This window comes from Biomphalaria glabrata, chromosome 13 (genome assembly GCF_947242115.1).
Source record: "Biomphalaria glabrata chromosome 13, xgBioGlab47.1, whole genome shotgun sequence".
NCBI classification, from domain to species: Eukaryota; Metazoa; Mollusca; class Gastropoda; family Planorbidae; genus Biomphalaria; species Biomphalaria glabrata.
In genome coordinates, this window is record NC_074723.1 from 34708371 (window position 1) to 34727042 (window position 18672).

Below are 18672 nucleotides of genomic sequence, written 5' to 3' on the forward strand. Positions count from 1 at the left end.
TACATCCGTAAACAGTGGTAGTGGTCATCCTTTTGGGGGCTACCCCAACAAGACCAACGTCTAATCTTTCGACTCAGGACCGGACACAACAGAATGCGACAACACATGTACCGGAAGCTCAAAATTGGAACCAGTGAAATCTGCCCATGTGGAGTATCACCAGAGAATGCCGACCACGTCCTCCAAAACTGCTCTCTTTACCAAGAGGCCCGTATAAGACATTGGCCCCAAATCACCCCAATAGAAAGAAAACTATATGGAGAGCTCCCTGATTTGGAAACCACTGCGCAGTTCATCTCATGTATTGGTCTAGTCATATGAACACTCCAACATAACAATGAGAACGAAGAAGAAGAAAGGGGGCTACTAACTGAGCAATAAAAAAGCAACACAATGCCTATAGTTCCTATCAATATGGATCTTACTGTTTGCATGTGTACAGTTATTGATACTCAAACCTAACAGAATGATTTTGATGACAGGTAGGCCTAGAATTGGATGTCCATCATATGATATGCAATTATGGGACTGATTGTGTATAAATGCCAGGGCCGATTTTGACACCCATTCTGCCCCGGATCACATTCATAGCATTATTTTATCTCTACATACTGAAATGCCCATGCATATCCTATATTAATCTTTTGAGAATTTGGCACAATAACGGTTTACGTTTAATTGCATTTTTACAAATCGATGGGAATGTAGTTCGCAAAAGATAAATGCTTTTAATTAAAATTGAAAGTTTTTATTCAATCAAACACTTGACGAAAACGAGAGCAGCCCTTTTTATGAAAACAAATTCTTTTGTATGTTTAACAGATTTTTTTAGTTTTTCAACATTTGTTTGGAACAATGAATAATTGTTTCAAGTTAATCCGAGACTGGAAAGTGGGAGGTATAACCAATCAGTTACTTAAAAAGTGGTAATTAATTTATTTTGTTCGAGATAAACAAGGGTAATAAATCTTAGTGTATATATATATAATAAGAAGCGTGGTCGAGAGGCTAAGTGCGCTTGAACTTAGCTTGGCTTGGCTACCTATGAAGGGGGCTCGAGGTTCGACTCCCGACTCGGGCAAAGTTGTGTTTACTGAGCACCTAAAGGCAGCACGGAAAAACCTACACCTAGATGCCCCCCCCTCCCCACTGGTCCACAACTAAGATTGGACCAAAGCGCTCTGAGCATGCTATAAGCATGAAAGTAGCGCTATATAAAAGCCATAATTTATTTTTACCCTGGGCATCTACTAACCTAGCCAGGTTTCCTAAACTGTAGCACCCATCTATCTAATGTGTATTTGCGTGCCTTGTGTGTCTATATTTGATTCTTGTAAAAAAAAAATAATTGAAATCTGGATTGTATTTTCTGGATAGATGGACGATGCATTTTTGTTTATTTTTAAGGCTACGTATATTAAGAGGACTCACAGCCTCTTCGCCTCTAATAGCCCTTGGACTAACAGCCTCCTCGCCTCTAATAGCCCAGAAGAGGAGAGAGACGGTCATCTCTTTTTTTTTAAATTTAATTGGAGACCCAGACGCAGGTCTCACATGATCTCCAGAGCGGGATCTCTTATTTAGCTTGAAACTTTCATTACCCTGGACATCTACCTCCACCACCTCAGCCTCACCAGGTGTTGTAGCCTCATCTACCTCCACTTTGGTATTATTGGTTTACTTCTTTGGTGACCCTTTAGTAACCCTAAGACATCACTCTGCAGCTATTGCTCAATTGTTGCATGCTCCTTCTCTATCCCTCACTCTCGCCGATATCGACACCAAGAACCACGTATATGGGTTCTTAAACCGGTACAGGGAGGTGACATCAGCGGCAGATATCTGAGAGCCCCAGCTATGACCTACATATTTTGCCAGGGTAAGCATAACCATTGTCCGCAGATGGTCGATTTAGATTTTCTTTTCGTCGTCTGCGTTTGTCCTCGGCAGCAGATTTTCTTTTGGTCTCAAATGTGTATCCCGTGGCCTTCGTGAGTGACCTCCAGCTGTCTCGTTCCGGCACCGCATGCAGCTAGGTGCTCTCTTCTATGTTAGCTAAGGAATGTTGACGCCTAGGCTGGTCTTTGAAGTGTTTCCGTGGGGCGCCTCTGTTACGTCGACCACCTTTAAGCTCACCAAAAAAAGACTGCCTTTGGCATACGTTCTTCTCTATTAGGATTGTCTGAAAAGACATTCCTCAAATATATAAACAAACAGGAAATAAAAGAACAAGGGAAATAAGACGCGATTGAAGAGCGACCACCAATTAACAAATACACTTAGGATAAATGCTCAGAAATACGATTTAGTGGCAAAATTTATATCTGAACGCCATGGACAAAATCTTTTCATCGAAGTGCAGGTGACCAAAGCAGAGGATTATTATTAGCGAAGATTACGAACGTTTAGATCCAGACTGTAAAGCCTTTGATCTTACACACGCATTAATTGATGAATAAAAGATGTTGATATAAATATTTTAAATACGAAAAACAATAGAAACAGATTAAGCTTTGAAAAAATTGAATAATTTACAGATGTGGTGAAATATTAATTGGGGACAATCAGGGCTATCCCTATAGACCGGATTGTATTGTTACCTTGTATCTTCCTTATCTTTTCTGCACAACACATTAATAGTTTCTAAACCAAACGCTCTCCTCCCCCCCCCCCCCCAATTATACTAATACTATCAATAGTTTATGAACATAGATGAACAAAACGAATGGGACGAACTGGCAACAATAGTCCCCTGAGACGTAAAATTAAGACTAACCACCATTACAATAAACCTGATGGAAAGCAGTTCCTTTCTTTAAAGCAGGGGTTCTCAACCTGGGAGTCGCGACCCCTTTGGGGGTCGATTGACCATTTGCCAGGGGTCGCTTAAGACCATCGAAAATATTGATTGTTATTGTCTACTCTTCTATTGCTGTATGTGTGTGTGTGTGTGGGGGGGGGGTCGCGGCAGAGTGGGGATTGTAAAATGGGGTCGCCGAGCTTAAAAGGTTGAGAACCGCTGCATTAAAGTAATCCAGGTCAAAGTCGTTGGTGTATTAACTCTAGCTTAAAACAAGAGTTAATGTTTTAGAACTTTATATAAAGTTTCCTGTAAGGTTTGGGATATTTTGAGGGAGCTTTTTCAATTTAAACTTATATTACAATTTTTATTCCTTTAGTGTCATCCCTAAGTTCTTACGTGGGCCCCAACTGTTAAATGTCATGGGCCCAAGTGGAGTCAACCTCTCTTCGCCATTGCTGCTACGCCACAGGCTGTGGGCCCCTAATGGTCGTGGGCCCGGGTTCATTGAACCCCTTCGAGCCATGGATGCTACGCCACTGATATATATATATATATATATATTGTTACAAATGACCAGTGACAGGAAGAGGTTAACGTGTGACCCCGACGAGATAACACAGCAGCGGCAGTTCCCTGGAATGTATAAACAGAGACAGGATGTGACGTGTCCTTACATGTTATTCCAAAAGGTACTAGCAATGTCCAGTGACAGATAGAGGTCACAACATGTGACCCCGGCAAGATGACACTGCAGCCGATGTTTTCTGGAATCTACGTGTATAAACAAAGACAGGATGTGACGTTTCCTCACGTGTTATTCCAGAGGATATTAGCCGTGTTTGTGCAACTTTGGACAAGCGATTAGGGACTCTATATAAGCCAGAGAGTGAATGTGAAAGTCAGTCGTATGGAGTCGTGAGTGAGCCGTTACAGTCGATACAGACGATGTGAGACGTGTGCGGCTCTGTGGAAGAGAAATGTGTACGACTCGATGCAAGTTAACTAGGGTAGAGTTAACTGGAGTGGACTACTGTCGTTAAAGTCTATACAGCGAACTACAGTGGACTTGAGCCGTTACAGTCGATACAGTCAATGTAAGACGTGTGCGGCTCTGATTCGGTAGACTTGAGTGCGACTTGGTTCAGCTTTAGGAGACCTGGAGCGACACTGGGAAGTGTGTCGTTGGTCTGTTCTGTGGAATACGGCTCGATGCAAGTTGACAAGAGATGAATTGCAACGAAGTGAAGAGATGAATTGCAACGAAGTATAGCTAACTGTAAACTGACCAGATATTGTACAGTCTTCTACGCTACATGTTACAGTGACGAATTGTTAGAGTTAATAGTCATTAAAGTTATATGAAACTGAAAGTTGAGTCGTCAAGTTCTTTGCAGTGTTTTTATTTGTGTGCCAACTAATACATCTAGCCAGAAGATTCAGAAATACGTAACAATATATATATATATATATATATATATATATATATATGGTTGTAAATGTGCAGTTCTTTTCCTTATAAAGCTTTATTTTTTATTTTTTTTATACGTTTTTTTTTTTTAATTTTACTTGGTTTTTATTCCTATTTTTGTTGGCATTTGAGACGCTTTTCGGAAATACGTTAGCCCTAGAGTCCCCCCCCCCCCCCCCAAAAAAAAAAACTGTCGGTGATACTACGAATAATGTTCATTACTGTATATTAGACTTTCTTCCTTTCTTTTCATTTGTTATAAACATTTTATATAAAAACCTGATTTAATAAAAACAAATCCAACTTATTCTCTGTTTATTGTAGGCCCAATGTCTGCCAGTATGAAGATGTGGTCATGGTGTTGGTCCGTGTGCCCTGTGTCCAGGCTTTCACTCGGCTGGTCAAAGTCTGGAAACCTGATTGTGGATATACGAAAAATTGGTGCGTCGGATACGAGAGAAGGTAAGGCGTTAAGAATTATTTTGTTTGTTTTACATAATTTGAATAACTTTGAAATAATTTAAAATAGTCATTTAGTACTAGCGATGTAGTCGCTTGCTTATGATGAATTGTCAGTTCTGGATTTACCTATAGGCAATGAGAGCAACAGCTTGGGGCACCCACTTGGAAAGGTATAAATTAACATATGTTGTCAGGGCCGGCCCTAGCCATTGCGGGGCCCTATGCGAAACGGATTGCGCAGGGCCCAGTCTGCGTAGGGATAAACATAATGTCAAAATTAAGATTTTGTATTAGAAAATACATTCATCTTTACATTAAATTTTTATTGAATGAAAGCTGAGAAGGACGTTTTTGTTTTAATAGCGCGTAGGATTGGCACCCCAAATTAACAATTTTGTCTATTTTTCAGGCGATTTTTACAGTGGCGTAGCTGGGAGGAGGGGGGAGAATTTGAAAATCCCCCCCGGCCCCCATTTGAGGGAGCCCCAAATGAGTGTTTTTTTACATAAAAAATTACATAAACGCAAAATACAATGAGGTCAAGCCCCCACGGGCCCCCAAACGATTGAAAATTCCTAGCTACGCCCCTGGATTTTTAATATCGGGAGATTTTCAGGACTTTTTGTTATATTTTGGATGGGGAATCCCTTGTCCAGGCCTGGTTGTTGGATAAAAGCCTTTCTAACGACCAACGGGATAATGAGCCAGCGTATGCGCCGATTCCCTACTGGACTTTACTGAAGGTATATTTTGTAATGGACCTCATTCACCAATCGTAAACAAAAAACATTTAGCCACGTGGTCCTCTATCTCTTCTAAATAATTTACGATCTCATGTTTAATTCATGATGGTTGTCACGTGACAGTTTTTTCCATTGTTTTATCAATAATATCACGTGACTAAATGTTGTTTGTTTACGATTGGTGAATGAGGTCCATTACAAAAGATTTCCAGGAGCCCCTGGAAAACCAGGAAGCCACGTCAAAAGTGTTATTACATTTAACCTTGTTTTAAATAGCTTATGTCTCACCTTAAATCTAGTCATTTGTTGATTAGGGCTGTTGTGATGTAGCGCCCGAATGATCTTGAAGGCGAATATAATAATTTGTTGCACACATTTTGAATAATGCTCGAAAGATTCTCTTTTTCTCAAAAAAAAAAACAAATAAATAAATAATTATTTTAATTTTATTTTTTACAAACTTTCGTTCCATGAGTAGAATTACACAAAATGTAAACAAAAATCACAAGATGTTAAAGGATTTAAAATATCTCTCAATTCACTTCAAATCTCCTTCGTTCTTGTCATATAGTATCCACACCTGTTTCCGCTTCCGGTTCTCTAGTTTTTCATCATCATCCTTGTTTTATTGAACTAAAAATGTATCTTGCCTTTTTTAAATTATATATTTCACGCTTTACTTACATACAAAAACAGAATCTGCATTCTGATTTATGATTGCCATGTGGAAAAGCGCTTGGCTTCCGAACCGAAGGGTCCAGGGTTCGATTCGTGGTGAAGACAAGGATTTTTAATTTCTGGATCTGAGTCTGATCAAACTCTATTGGGTACCTGACATTAGTTGAGTAAATGTAAAGGTTATTGGTCGTTTTGCTGGCTACATGGCATGATCTCGTAAACCGTGGGCCACAGAAACAGTTGAGCTTTGCATCATCTTCAAGGTCTGAAAGGGAAACTTAACTTATTGGAGCTGATAGATTTAATTCTATTATTACTCCTCCCCTCTTTTGCTTTTAGAATAAATTAAAACATAATCTTACAGCCAGAGTACACACTCACCCCCCCCCCTCTACCAATTAGCCAGTCCGCCATGTGCCTCTTGCCTCCCACAAGCAGGATTAATTTGTTCTTGCTAATTAGACCTCGACATTCATGCACACGGTGTCGCATTGGCTTCTTCCCCGCGACCGCGCAGCCAGACAGCGGCGAACAATGGGGCCGGTGATAATGAGCCTGACAATACCTCTTCGGACCTGTCAATCAAAAAGTGGGTTTTCCCATAATTAGCACGCGGCGAGACAGTTTACTTTCGCACGCATTCGTCCAGACAGGACACACACCAAGCCATGCGTGTTTTTCTAAAAAAAAATTAATGCTGTTTTTTTTTTTTCTTATAATAAACATTTCAATTAAAAAAAAAAAATGCAAAATATAAACATGAAAAAAAAAAATACATTTAAATAAAAAGGTTACTGTTATTAAGGCAATATCTCCATTATATAACTTAGAATTATAATAACATATGAAAAAAAATAACAATAAAAATGTTTTATCTGAACTGGGTTTCTAACCCGTGATGTTGACACTCCCATCGTTATGACGTAAAATGGAAACAAAATTGAACAATGTTGCCCATTTGGCCAGTGTGCAATTACTTATTGGTACTTTCATTATATGGACATCTAGATCTGGAACTAAATCTAGATTTCTGATTTGGAACTCCTGAGATCTAGACTATATCTAGATCTACTTCTAGATCTAAATTTTTTTAATTTTTTTTTTTTAAGATATAAAATCTAGATGTAATCTATATTAGATTTACAGAAAAATATAAATAAAAGCACTAAATGACGAACGTTTGCAGATCGATAGCATAGCATTACACTACGGCTGACTACGCCATGTTTTTTCTTCTTAATTTAATAATTCCATTCCATTGCTTATATTTTTCTGTAAAGTTGTGACTTGAATAGAGGTATTGTAAAATATAACCTTTAACCAAAAAAAAGCTTAGATCTATATTGATTGAAGGTAGAGCGCAGTTCAACCGCTGTCATATCTCTCAGTATTGCAAGGTTTATATCCCATTTTTCTAAACGAAACAACATTAATTCATCACCACTAATGTATTAACTAAGTGGTTAATTTTAGTTATTGATGAGTTTGTTGTCATCGACAATGAATATTTGAGCCAGATTTCCACCTGAGCCCACCGAAGTAGATTTCCTATCTGACAATGTTCTCTTTACAAAACGTGCCGGTATGGATTAACCCTTTCCGTCCAGCCACCACCACTGTTCTGTTTTTTTGTGTTTTTTTTTAGTTAAATACTTCCAGACTTCCGGTCCTGTGCTTCTATGGTTCTTCTAAAAATAAAGTAAAAAAGTTCCCCTTTCAGACCTTGTGGTCTATAGGGCAGATGATGTAGAGGTCATCTGGTTCTGTGGCCTACGGTTAGCGATGGTGTCATGTGGCCAGCACAACGACCAACCGCCTTTTACTTTTCCCCAACTGATGTCAGGTACCCATTTAGAGCTGGGTGGACTCAGAGGCGCCCAAAGATCCCGAAATGAAAATCCCAGTCTTCACCGGGATTCGAACCCTGGACCTTCGGTTTTGGAGTCAAGTGCTTTACCGCTCAGCCACCTCGCCTCCTATGATTCTTCCAGCTATCGTCCTATTTGGACAAGTCCCATTAAAAAATCCTTGCTCATGCCCCTTGGTAAGTTTGAGGTTCCTCTGGTGGACCAAGAAGCGTTCCTACTTTCGCGGAACGGTAGGCTCATTTATTTCCTCTTCTTCCTCACCAAGATGGAAACTACCGCATAACCGTGACATTTGTTTGGGGACATAAAAGCGTCTGGTTGTTGTGCAGGCCACGTGACACCCTCGTAAACCATTGTCCGTAGAAAAAGAACAAATCATTTTGCCACACAGACAGTCTGAATGTCTGAAAAGATAGTAGAATAATCTGATGAGCAAACACAATGAACGAAACACAATAATAACTTAATTTTTTTTTTTTGCGGGGTTTTTTTTTTTTGGGGGGGGGGGGGGGGGAGGGGAAGACTGGCAGACGGCATTGTTACTATTCAAGCAGACGACATTGTTAGGACTCGTTACCAATGAAAAGTCTATTCTTACCTCGTCACAAGATTTGTGCGTGCGTGCAGATGTAGTTATAAAATAATTCTGAAATGCAAACCTTAAACTCGCGAAACGTGTTCTGCTAACAGCGATGATTGGAAAGGCTGCAGTGCACTTGTGTCTTCAATAGGGTTTTGAAAAAGAGTAGGTCTGTCTTTTAGGACTCGACCAGGCTCGTCTCTTTTAGGCTATTTTCTTTTTTTCTCTACGCGTCAATACATCACTGCAAAAACTGTACCGCCAAAATGACACTCAAGAGACAAAATGCCGATTGCAGGTAAAATATTGCCACAACCTGATATTTTACCTGGGCTTGAGTTTACCGTTGGGTTAAAGGTGCATTCTGTCGTCGTGGGCTAATGTTTGCATTTCTTTCGTGCAGGGAACAAGTTTTATAGATGATGTGAAACATTCATTCCAGGGCCAGTACTTTATTTCTCAGCTCTTTTGTTATTATGTGTATACTTTCTCTCTCTCTCTTTCTTTCATGCTCTCTCTTTTTCTCTTGTCTTCTAACTATGTTGTTCTGCCTGTCTGTCTGTACGTCCGTCTGTCTGTCTGTCTGTCTCTCTCTCTCTTTTGTTCTAACACTATTATTCTGTCTATCCGTCTGTCTGTCTCTTTTTGTTCTAACTATTGTTCTGTCTGTCCGTGTTTCTGTCTGTCTGTCTCTCTTTTGTTCTAACTATATTGTTGTGTCTGTTCTTCCGTCTGTCTGTCTCTCTCTTTTGTTGTAACTCTATTGTTCTGTCTGTCCGTCAGTCTGTCTGTCTGTCTCTCTCTCTCCCTCACTCTCTCTGAATATCCACTAGGATATTCTTATCAACAATTCATCAATGCCCAACAGTATTTGTGCCCGTTCTAGAAGATTTGGGGCGTGCTTGTGTGTGTGTGTGTGTGTGTGTGCAGGAGGGTGGAAAGAGATAAAAAAACAACAACTGGGGCGCGTACAAATGTCAAGAGCGCCCATCATACCGACATAAAAATTAGCGCGCAGTTCAAATAGGTAAATACCTTTGTTCTTACCTGTAACACCACCTCTGCACGTTCGTGTGACTTTGCGACGTGAAGGTAAAACGTACTTATTTATTTCATCCTACAAGCAACAGTCACGGCTCAACGGTATCACGTCAAACATAATGGCATTATAAAAAAGGGATGCAGCGTAAAAGGGGAAATTAAGATGTTTGTTTTAAGCACGAATTCTTCTGTAAAGCTAATATACATATAAATCCTGTCCAGAGGTTGGATGTATAGAGGTTAGTCTATTTATGTTGTATAGAGCTAATAATACCCCCCCCCCCTCATATTTCAAATATATTGTTTGTATCCAACCAACCATCCAAAGTTTCCACCCTGTCAAGACTTTGATTATTTAATTAATAAGTATTAAGCTGTCCACGTATCAAAATGCAACATTAATTGCAATGTGTGCGTGTGTGTGTGCAAAATTTAATTTAATGTTATTTTTGTTCAGTTTTTTTGTTGTTGTAATAATTCAAAGAGTCTCAGTTTGAATTTCCTCTGCTCTGATCTGAATCAACTCAGCTCTTGAGCGATACCCTACTCTTTTTGGAAACAAGCTGCTGGTCATTGTGCTGGCCCCATATCACCATTGTTAACAATGGATTATCTAAGCGAAACATATGCACATGGTAACACATGCCTCTTATTCCGTTCTCTAAGCTCGAGGGTCTTGGGATACGAGCCATCGGTAACAGGAATGTAACAAATTTACATCTGATTGGATTCCCTTCCAGATAGATCATTTCTTCAGACAGACCGATGGAGGCAAGGTTCTATAGGCCTTTAGTTTCGAGAGTCTTCGTCTCAACTCTTACGACAACGAAGACGCGAAATATTGACCTAAATATATGACCAGTAAATGTAGACTCCATAAGGATCTTAGAAAGCCAACCTGAAGACTACTCCAAAAAAAGATTCTAAAAAAATAATAATAATAATAAAAAAATACAAAATGGCGAAGAGTATGTACAAGAAATAAAGTCTACGTGCTGAGTCAACACGGGCGTGTGTTAAGGTTTATATCCGTTCTTTGATGGTATAAAATGGCTGCGATCAGTCGAACGCTGTTGTCTGCTTTGTCTGAAGTGCCCCAGTCGCGAACAATCGAAACAATCTTATCTTGTAATGTCTTCTCTCCCTTTATCTTCTCTCCCTTTGAGAGATGGAGGAATGTAATCGCGTATGATTTTATTTTCATCGTTGTCAGGTTAAGGGGGGAAGCCATTTTTGTTCTATACCACTTTTTATGGCGCAGTCTCAACGCCAGTATATCAAACTTGGAGGGACTACAATTCTTTTGGTTCTAAATAGCCACATTCTAAATGTTTGATATAGCCAGAGATTTTTAATTGATATATCGAGATATTATCTTTTATATGCACGTTTTCTAACTTATCACATAATAATTTCATTAACTCTTTCTCTCCGTAATTATTTTTCCACGTTTTAAAGGGATTCTTCTTTATGCTCATTACTATTTCACTTCCCTGTTATGATTAATTAAGCTTCAATTGTTTTGTTGTTTGTTATCATAAAATGTTTTATTTGGTATATAATTAAAGGGGAATGAATTCTCTTTTTATATAACACAAAGTCAAGTTTACGAAATTAAACATTTAATTTAATGGGGGTCAATTCAACGATGGTATCGTCGATTAGGAGAGAAAGAGTTACGTAGGAGTATGTATCAGAAAATATGATAATTACCACCAGCCAGTCTATTATAGTGAAAGCAACTTACTATTAGTGAAAGTATATTTCTCATGTTGCCATGACCTTCATATTTAAAAAAAAAAATTCTCGGTCTTTTCAACGATACTGAAATTTTCAATTCAAATATTGGAAGATAGTAAAATCCCCAAGGTTGCTTACCCCTAGGAGGCGCGGGGGCTGGGCGGTAAAGCGCTTTGCTTTCTAACCGGAGTCCAGAGTTCGAATCCTGGTAAAGACTTGGATTTTTAATTCGGGATCTTTGGGCGGCTTTAAGTCCACCCAGCTCTCATGGGTACCTGACATTAGTTGGGGAAAAGGAAAGGTGGTTTGTCGTAGTGCTGGCCACAAGACACTCTCGTTAGCCTTAGGCCACAGAAATAGATGGCCTTTACATCATCTGCCCTATAGACCACAAGGTCTGAAAGGGGAACATTTTGCATATCTCTATGTGTACATGTTGGCTGCAGAGGTTAGATAAACTAGGAAAGTAATTGTGCTGGCTACACCGAACTATCGTGAGTAATAATCGCTAGGTCTTTAAAAAAAAAACTGTCATCCAATTAACGCTAAACATCTTATAGACTCATTTTATTCCTTTGAAAATGTGCCAAGAGTAAATTATATGGGGAGAGAGGGAGAGAAAGAAAGCTGGCGGGAGGGATAGAGAAGGCAGGAGGGAGATAGCTCGTGTGTGTGTGTATAAGTCTGCTCATTCCTATGTATGCAGAAGTGTAAATCGCCAATGCAAAATTTTTTTTTTAGCAACAGATAAAAGTAGAAAAAAAAGCAGTTTCGAAGTTTTTAAACTTTTTTTTCTGAGACTTGAAGCATTGATATATACTTTTAAATTCCTCTATAACGTAGATAGCATAATAAAAGTCGTTGCTCAATCTCGCACACGCGCATACACACACACACACACACATACACATTCATTAAAGCTGCCTCAGCACAGGACTTAATGATTTTTCCAAAACTTGTTGGTTCTATTTATAGATTTTTAGCAGACGTGAAGACATATAAAAAAAAAATGTATGGCTGCGAACCAGAAAAAGAGAAATAAACCAATCAAGTGGATCTCAAAGAGATATAAATCTTTATAAATACATAACAATGTTTCATTATTTAGTTATTCAACTGCGGTGCATGTTGCTTTGTATTCGATAATTGATACATCGTTTTCAATCACGGTTATTTTGTATGATGTCATTTTAACACTTAAAATTGGTTGTGTCAATTTTCAAAAATGTCTTGAAATGAACAGATCTATAAGACTGGACTCTGAAATGAAATAAAATAAATATATATAATTCCCGAAAGCGGTAGTCCTTTCATGATCGCGATTGTCCTTTCAAAACCGATCTTGGATCTAGACTTAGAGAATTCTGAAGTTAGACTTCTAGCCATATTTAACTTTATTTCATTTGTGTTTTTTAGTTGCTAAATGATAAGTCAAAATAGAGTTTTCCCCCGTGTGGCCAACAAGCTAATAATTATTCCTCCACCATCCACGAAGTTCTGATTTGAACAGAGGTATTGTAAAAACAAAAATGCCCCATTCTTTACCCAAACGACTAATGACCACGAAAGGCCTTAAGGTATGAGGAACTTTGAAGTGGGTTCTGGCGTTTTAAATAAAGGAAAAGCAAACATTAGCTAAAGTTTTTTGCCCTTTTTTCGGAATCAGCAAAATTTTATTTTTAGATTTATTTATTTTATTTATTGTAATTGTACATTTTATTGAAATATTTTTTTGTTTAATGTCTAGACCTCTCATGATATAAGTATCTTTGAACAGAATCACTACTTGAACTGCCAAACTTTTGGAGCTTTAAAAATTTTTTTCGTTTCGACAACGAGGTAGACCAAGAAATTTTCAGCTGCAATAGATTGATAGCTATGTTACTCAGATGTCTTTTTACCCGCTAATATCAGCATTCTGGTGGTCATTTTACTCGCTAATATCAGCATTCTTGTGGTCATTTTAGTCACTAATATCTGCATTCTAGTGGTAATAATTTACTCGCTAATATCAGCATTCTAGTGGTCATTTTACTCGCTAATATCTGCATTCTAGTGGTCATTTTAGTCGCTAATATCAGCATTCTAGTGGTTATTTTAGTCGCTAATATCAGCATTCTAGTGGTCATTTTACTCTCCAAAAGCATTCTAGTTGTCATTTTAGCCTCTAATATCTGCATTCTTGTGGTCATTTTACTCGCTAATATCAGCATTCTTGTGGTCCATTTAACTTGCAAATTTTCTTTTTTTTAAAGACTGTTGAAAATAAAATGTTTTTTTTCTTCTGAAACTCAAAAGTAGTTGCGCTAGAACCCTTGAACTCACCTGCGAAATTTGATTTAACACTTCTGTTGCGTGTTTTGAGATAATATATTGTTTTATATATAGTCGTGTAGCGTCTGCCTCGGTCATGTGATGTTCTAGATTTGGATCACTCGTGGAGGTGATGGTGGGGTCACTTTCTAAAAATATATCGCCCCCCCCCCTTTTCCCATGTACTTGCAGGTACACAAAAATGAATAGAAGCTGGCAACAGTTGGCCTGGAAAATGAAAGCAAAACAACATCGGAAATATCCGATCTTTCCACCCACATATTGTAGTTAAAAAAAACAACACAGCATTTTGAATGGTTTACCCACCCAGCTATCTTCTTATCTACCTGTGGGTCTGGAAGCTACTTGTGCCAATCAATGTATGTATCTCTTTACAGACACGTCGCGAAGTTCTTCCCCATTGCAATTTTATATCTGTTGTGTATCTGTCACTTGTCAGTAAGGAAGGGTTTTTTGTGCTCCCCAATACTATGTTTGGAGGCGCGGTGGCTGAGCGGTAAGGCGCTTGGCGTCTGAACCGGGGTCCCGGGTTCGAATCCTGGTGAAGACTAGGATTTTTAATTTCGGGATCCTTGAGTGCCTCTGAGTCCACCCAAGGGGAACTTTACTTTAAATACTATGTTTACAAATCTGACTTCAAATCTGACTTCAAATCTGACTTCAAATCTGACTTCAAATCTGACTTTGCGGAAAGTCCAGCCCAACAACATTTAATAGTAAAAAGTATAAAAAAAAACAAAAAAAAAAACATTTCAGACTTAGAGATCTATAGGAAGTAAATGTGAAGGTCGATTCTTTCTATGGCCAACGTTTCACGAGGTCGTAACGTAACCAGCACAACGGCCAACCTCATTTACTTTCCCCAACTAATGTCAGGTATTCATAGTTAGCTTGGACTCAGGTGCGTCCTGAAGATCTTGAAACTTAAAATCCTAGTTTTACTGAGATTCGAAATCGAGACACTTCGGTACGAAAGCCGAGCGCTGTAACCCTCAGCCACCACACGTCCTTCAATAGTAACAGTCTCACCCCGAAACCAAAGCAAAATAATAAATAAATAACACCCCACCATAATATTAGCGTGTAAATAAACAAATGATTATTAGCCTTCGAACAAGAAATCAAAATGAGGCTACACATGTTTTGGATGTTTAAAATCCCCGACCGGTCACTCATGCTACAATGCTGCTACGCCCGCTAATGCCTATCAAGTACCTGCATTAAAACATTGATCGAACATTGGTTAAAAGGTATTCTTTTAATACGACAATGTCAGTGGAGACTTGCCTGATCTGGACAGCACTGCTGTAGTTTATCTCAGATTTAGAACAAACGCTATGACCCAGTGTAAAGAGGTGTAAAATCTGGGTCTGTAGAATTTGTACTGCTAGCGTGTTTCTATACGGGTGGTATTACTCTTGACACACAGATCAAAACAAATAAACCAAATCAACAGGTGCATATAGAATAGAAACGTTTAATCCAAAAAGGTAACAGTCTAGTCTCAGTCACTAGTAGCAAGGTACCCAGGGGCCCGGGTTCAAGAATGTCTCGGTGCCCCCCCCCCCCCACTCCCCACAATACGACAAATTTAGTGTGCGTGAAAACATTGAGTAATCTGAATGTATTGGTACATTTATCAAAAGACATTCCAATACCAGTGTAAGTATCGTACTTTTTTGTGTGTAATAATGTCAATAGGTTTTAGTTATGACTCTCTACAAGTCTTAGAAGTCAATGTTTTTACAATCAAGCGACCTTTTTTAAAATCTGTTTTCACAAAAGTACACTTTTATTTTCACTTTGGTGTCATCTCGAGCGCTAATCTGGGTCCCAACTGGTCATGTGGGCCCCCAATGTTCATCTGCGCCCCAACTGGTCTTAATCGTGGGTTCAAGCACAATGAACCCCTTCGTCGTGCCATAATTGTTACGCCAGAGGTTGTTGGCCCCTAATGGTCGTGGGCCCGGGTTCAATGAACCCCTTCGCGCCATGGATGTTACGCCACTGGTTACCTCTATGAAAGGATAGACTCAGCTGTCCGTTTAGCTACGCTTACACTCTAGTCTCGTTTTGAATTGATGTCGTCATAATTGTGCGTTCACTAGCAGTCACCGGAAGTGCGTCTCTACACCACATACATATGAAAACCGAGAAGAAGTAGAAAAGACAACAAGAAGACGATTAATGCAATGCAAATGTCCTTATTGAATCGCTAATAAAAGCTCCTCACACAAGGATTAATCCTTTAAATATTTGTCAAAATTTTTTTTTCCAAGGATCATTGTTTGATCAGAGAAAATGTTTTGTTCTGAGCCTTCCCCCCCCCCCCACCTTTTTACGAAGCTCACTCTGTCTGTATTGTACACATTTGGAACACTTTAACTCTTTCTCTCTGTAATTATTTACCACATTCTGGTGGAATCAACGCTGGTATCGTCAGTTAGGAGAGAAGGGGTTAATTCTCCCACTTTCCATTCTCGAATCAAGTTGAAACTTTTCATATTTATAATGATATGTTTTAAAAGAAAACAAGAATATTCCTGGTCATGCGGTATGCGCTCTGGATTGTGGACTTGATTGTCCCCGGTTCATATCCGCCCGCTGCAACCACCCGTCTTACTGCTGGAGGTTTGGACTAGGAAGTAGATTATCTTCAACTCTGAAGGAACATTCAAAACATTTTACACACGTTTTACAATAACTGTCATTGTTATTGTAACAAACAAAACTAAAAGAACTAAAAAACTTACTATAAGTTGCTATGTCCAATGTTCCAGTAAAGTTCCCCTTTCAGACCTTGTGATCTATGGGACAGATGATGTAAAGGTCACCCGTTTCTGTGGCCAACGGTTAACGAGGGTGTCATGTGGCCAGCACAACGTCCAACCGCCTTCACTTTACCCCAACTAGTGTTAGAGCTGGGTGGTCTCAGAGGCGCCCTAAAGAAGCCGAAACTAAAAATCTTAATCTTCCCCAGGATTCGAACCAGGCATCTGTAGTTCGGAAGCCAAGCACTTTACCACTTAACCACTGCGCCTCTGACACAAACGATATTAAAATCTGCCCTGTCCTATGTCTATTATTCTAGCCGAAAAACGAAATCGAATGTAATTGTTTAAGCCGTATGTGCATTATTCTAGCAAAAACAGAATCAAAATCTTAACTGGCCAGTCTCCATGTGCTATGTTTTAGCAAACCATGATTTAAACATCTTCAACTTTCCGTTCCAGGGTCCACTACTACACATCGTACAAAGAGAGGTACGAACCCCAGCACATCACGAGGTACAAGTGCTGCTCTGGCTGGAGGATGAACGAAGATGGAAGCTCTTGTAATAACCGTGAGTAGCATATTTATTTACGACTCAATTTAACATTAACTCATTGCTACCTAATGCTACATCTATTTAAAAGAATTAAAATTCATCTATGTAGCTTGCAAACACGTCGTTTGGAAAAAACCTGGACTTTGATCTTGAAAACGGCTCTAACGATTTTCCTATAAATTTGACAGTTGGTGTATATCTCTGGGAAAAAGATTAGTTTGACCATTATTACTTTCCAAAGTATGCATAAAAACTTAATTTAAATTGGGCCAGAGGACTAGACAATCTTTATCTTGAACAGACTACTTCTTCGGGTATATCTGCATGTAGGCCCTATTTAATAAGAGTTTAATACATTAACAGACGTTCAGGAACATTTTGCGCACCAGTCTTCTAAGACTGGATCTACAGGCCTTTTAGAATGAAGCGGGGTAAAAAATATAATTCCTAAATCTAACATTCATTAGTTATTAAGAGCAAAATATTACCGCTCTATAAGCTGTATCAAGGAGAAATTTTCCTTTTTACGAAGCTTACATCAGCTCACTCTGTCGGTCTGTCTGTCTGTCTGTATGGTAAAAAGTGTGTACACGTTATTTCTCCCACACCCATTCTCGGATCAAGCTGAAACTTTGCACAACTATTCTTTGACGCAGACAAGACATGAATCAATGAAAAAAAAGTAACCAAGAAAAATAATTACTGGTAATTCATTATTTTGTTTAACAACAACAGGGAAACTAATACTTCAGTATTCACAGATATGGCTAAATTTGTTGGGTTAAGTCCACTTAAATAATTGTTAACGCTATTTCTCCCTCCCGCATTCTCCGATCAAGTTGATACTTTAGGCTCAATAATTATTTATTGTACCTAACAAAACATGAATCAATAAACAAAAATACTCAATTAGTGAATTAATTATTGTTATTTTTTTTTTGATATCGAATAAGGAACATAACTAGTACATATGGTAGATTTAGTTTTAAGGACGAAGTTCTCCCGCTTTGGATAAACTTTGTTGTTGCTTTTTTAAGAAAAAAATTTTTTTTTTATAATTTACTTGTTTAAAAAGTATTTATCTTCTTCTTCTATATATATAATTCTCTTCTTCCCTCAAGAGTTTAAACAAGAAGTAATGGAAAGATCACTCTGCGGATAGTCCACGAGAAAACAAGAGGGGGGGGGGGGGGAGAACACGTAGACACAACATAGCAGGGCAGGACCGTTGCAATAGCACTCTTTGTTTTTATTATTATTTCTACCTCACGTTAAAAAATAGGGGGGGGGGGGGAGAGAGTAATCTACTCTCTAGTAACTATCGAGGCGACAGAGCACGCTCAAGAGTTTGGACAGAATGGAAAGATCACTCTTTTATTTTTGCAACTCGGACGGAGGGAGTTATCCTAGGTATTTTCTATTTCACTTGCTAGACGCTCTACTTAAACATTGCTCTCAAACAGGGTAGAGGGGTGTCAGCTTGCCTCACTTTATGTCGAATCTGTTCTGGTTTTGTTTTGTTCTAATGCATGTCTCCATAGTTGAAGTCATTCAAAGCCCTTCATTTTCTCAATGTTTATTTTTTTTTCTTTTCAAGCGGCATTTTCATTTAGTTTAGGAGATTTTG

At 38.7% G+C, this 18672-nt stretch overlaps 1 protein-coding gene across 9 annotated transcripts in view; it reads left to right on the forward strand.

Annotated features, from left to right (window-relative positions):
- The window catches only part of LOC106061485 (multiple epidermal growth factor-like domains protein 6), a 204020-nt gene that overhangs the window by 44508 nt on the left and 140840 nt on the right, over positions 1 to 18672 (forward strand). For all 9 annotated transcript variants that reach the window (XM_056007535.1, XM_056007537.1, XM_056007543.1 and 6 more), the window contains exons 3-4: positions 4596 to 4733; positions 16951 to 17060. In XM_056007535.1, the coding sequence (XP_055863510.1) occupies positions 4596 to 4733; positions 16951 to 17060 (248 nt within the window). The remainder of the gene's footprint in view (positions 1 to 4595; positions 4734 to 16950; positions 17061 to 18672) is intronic.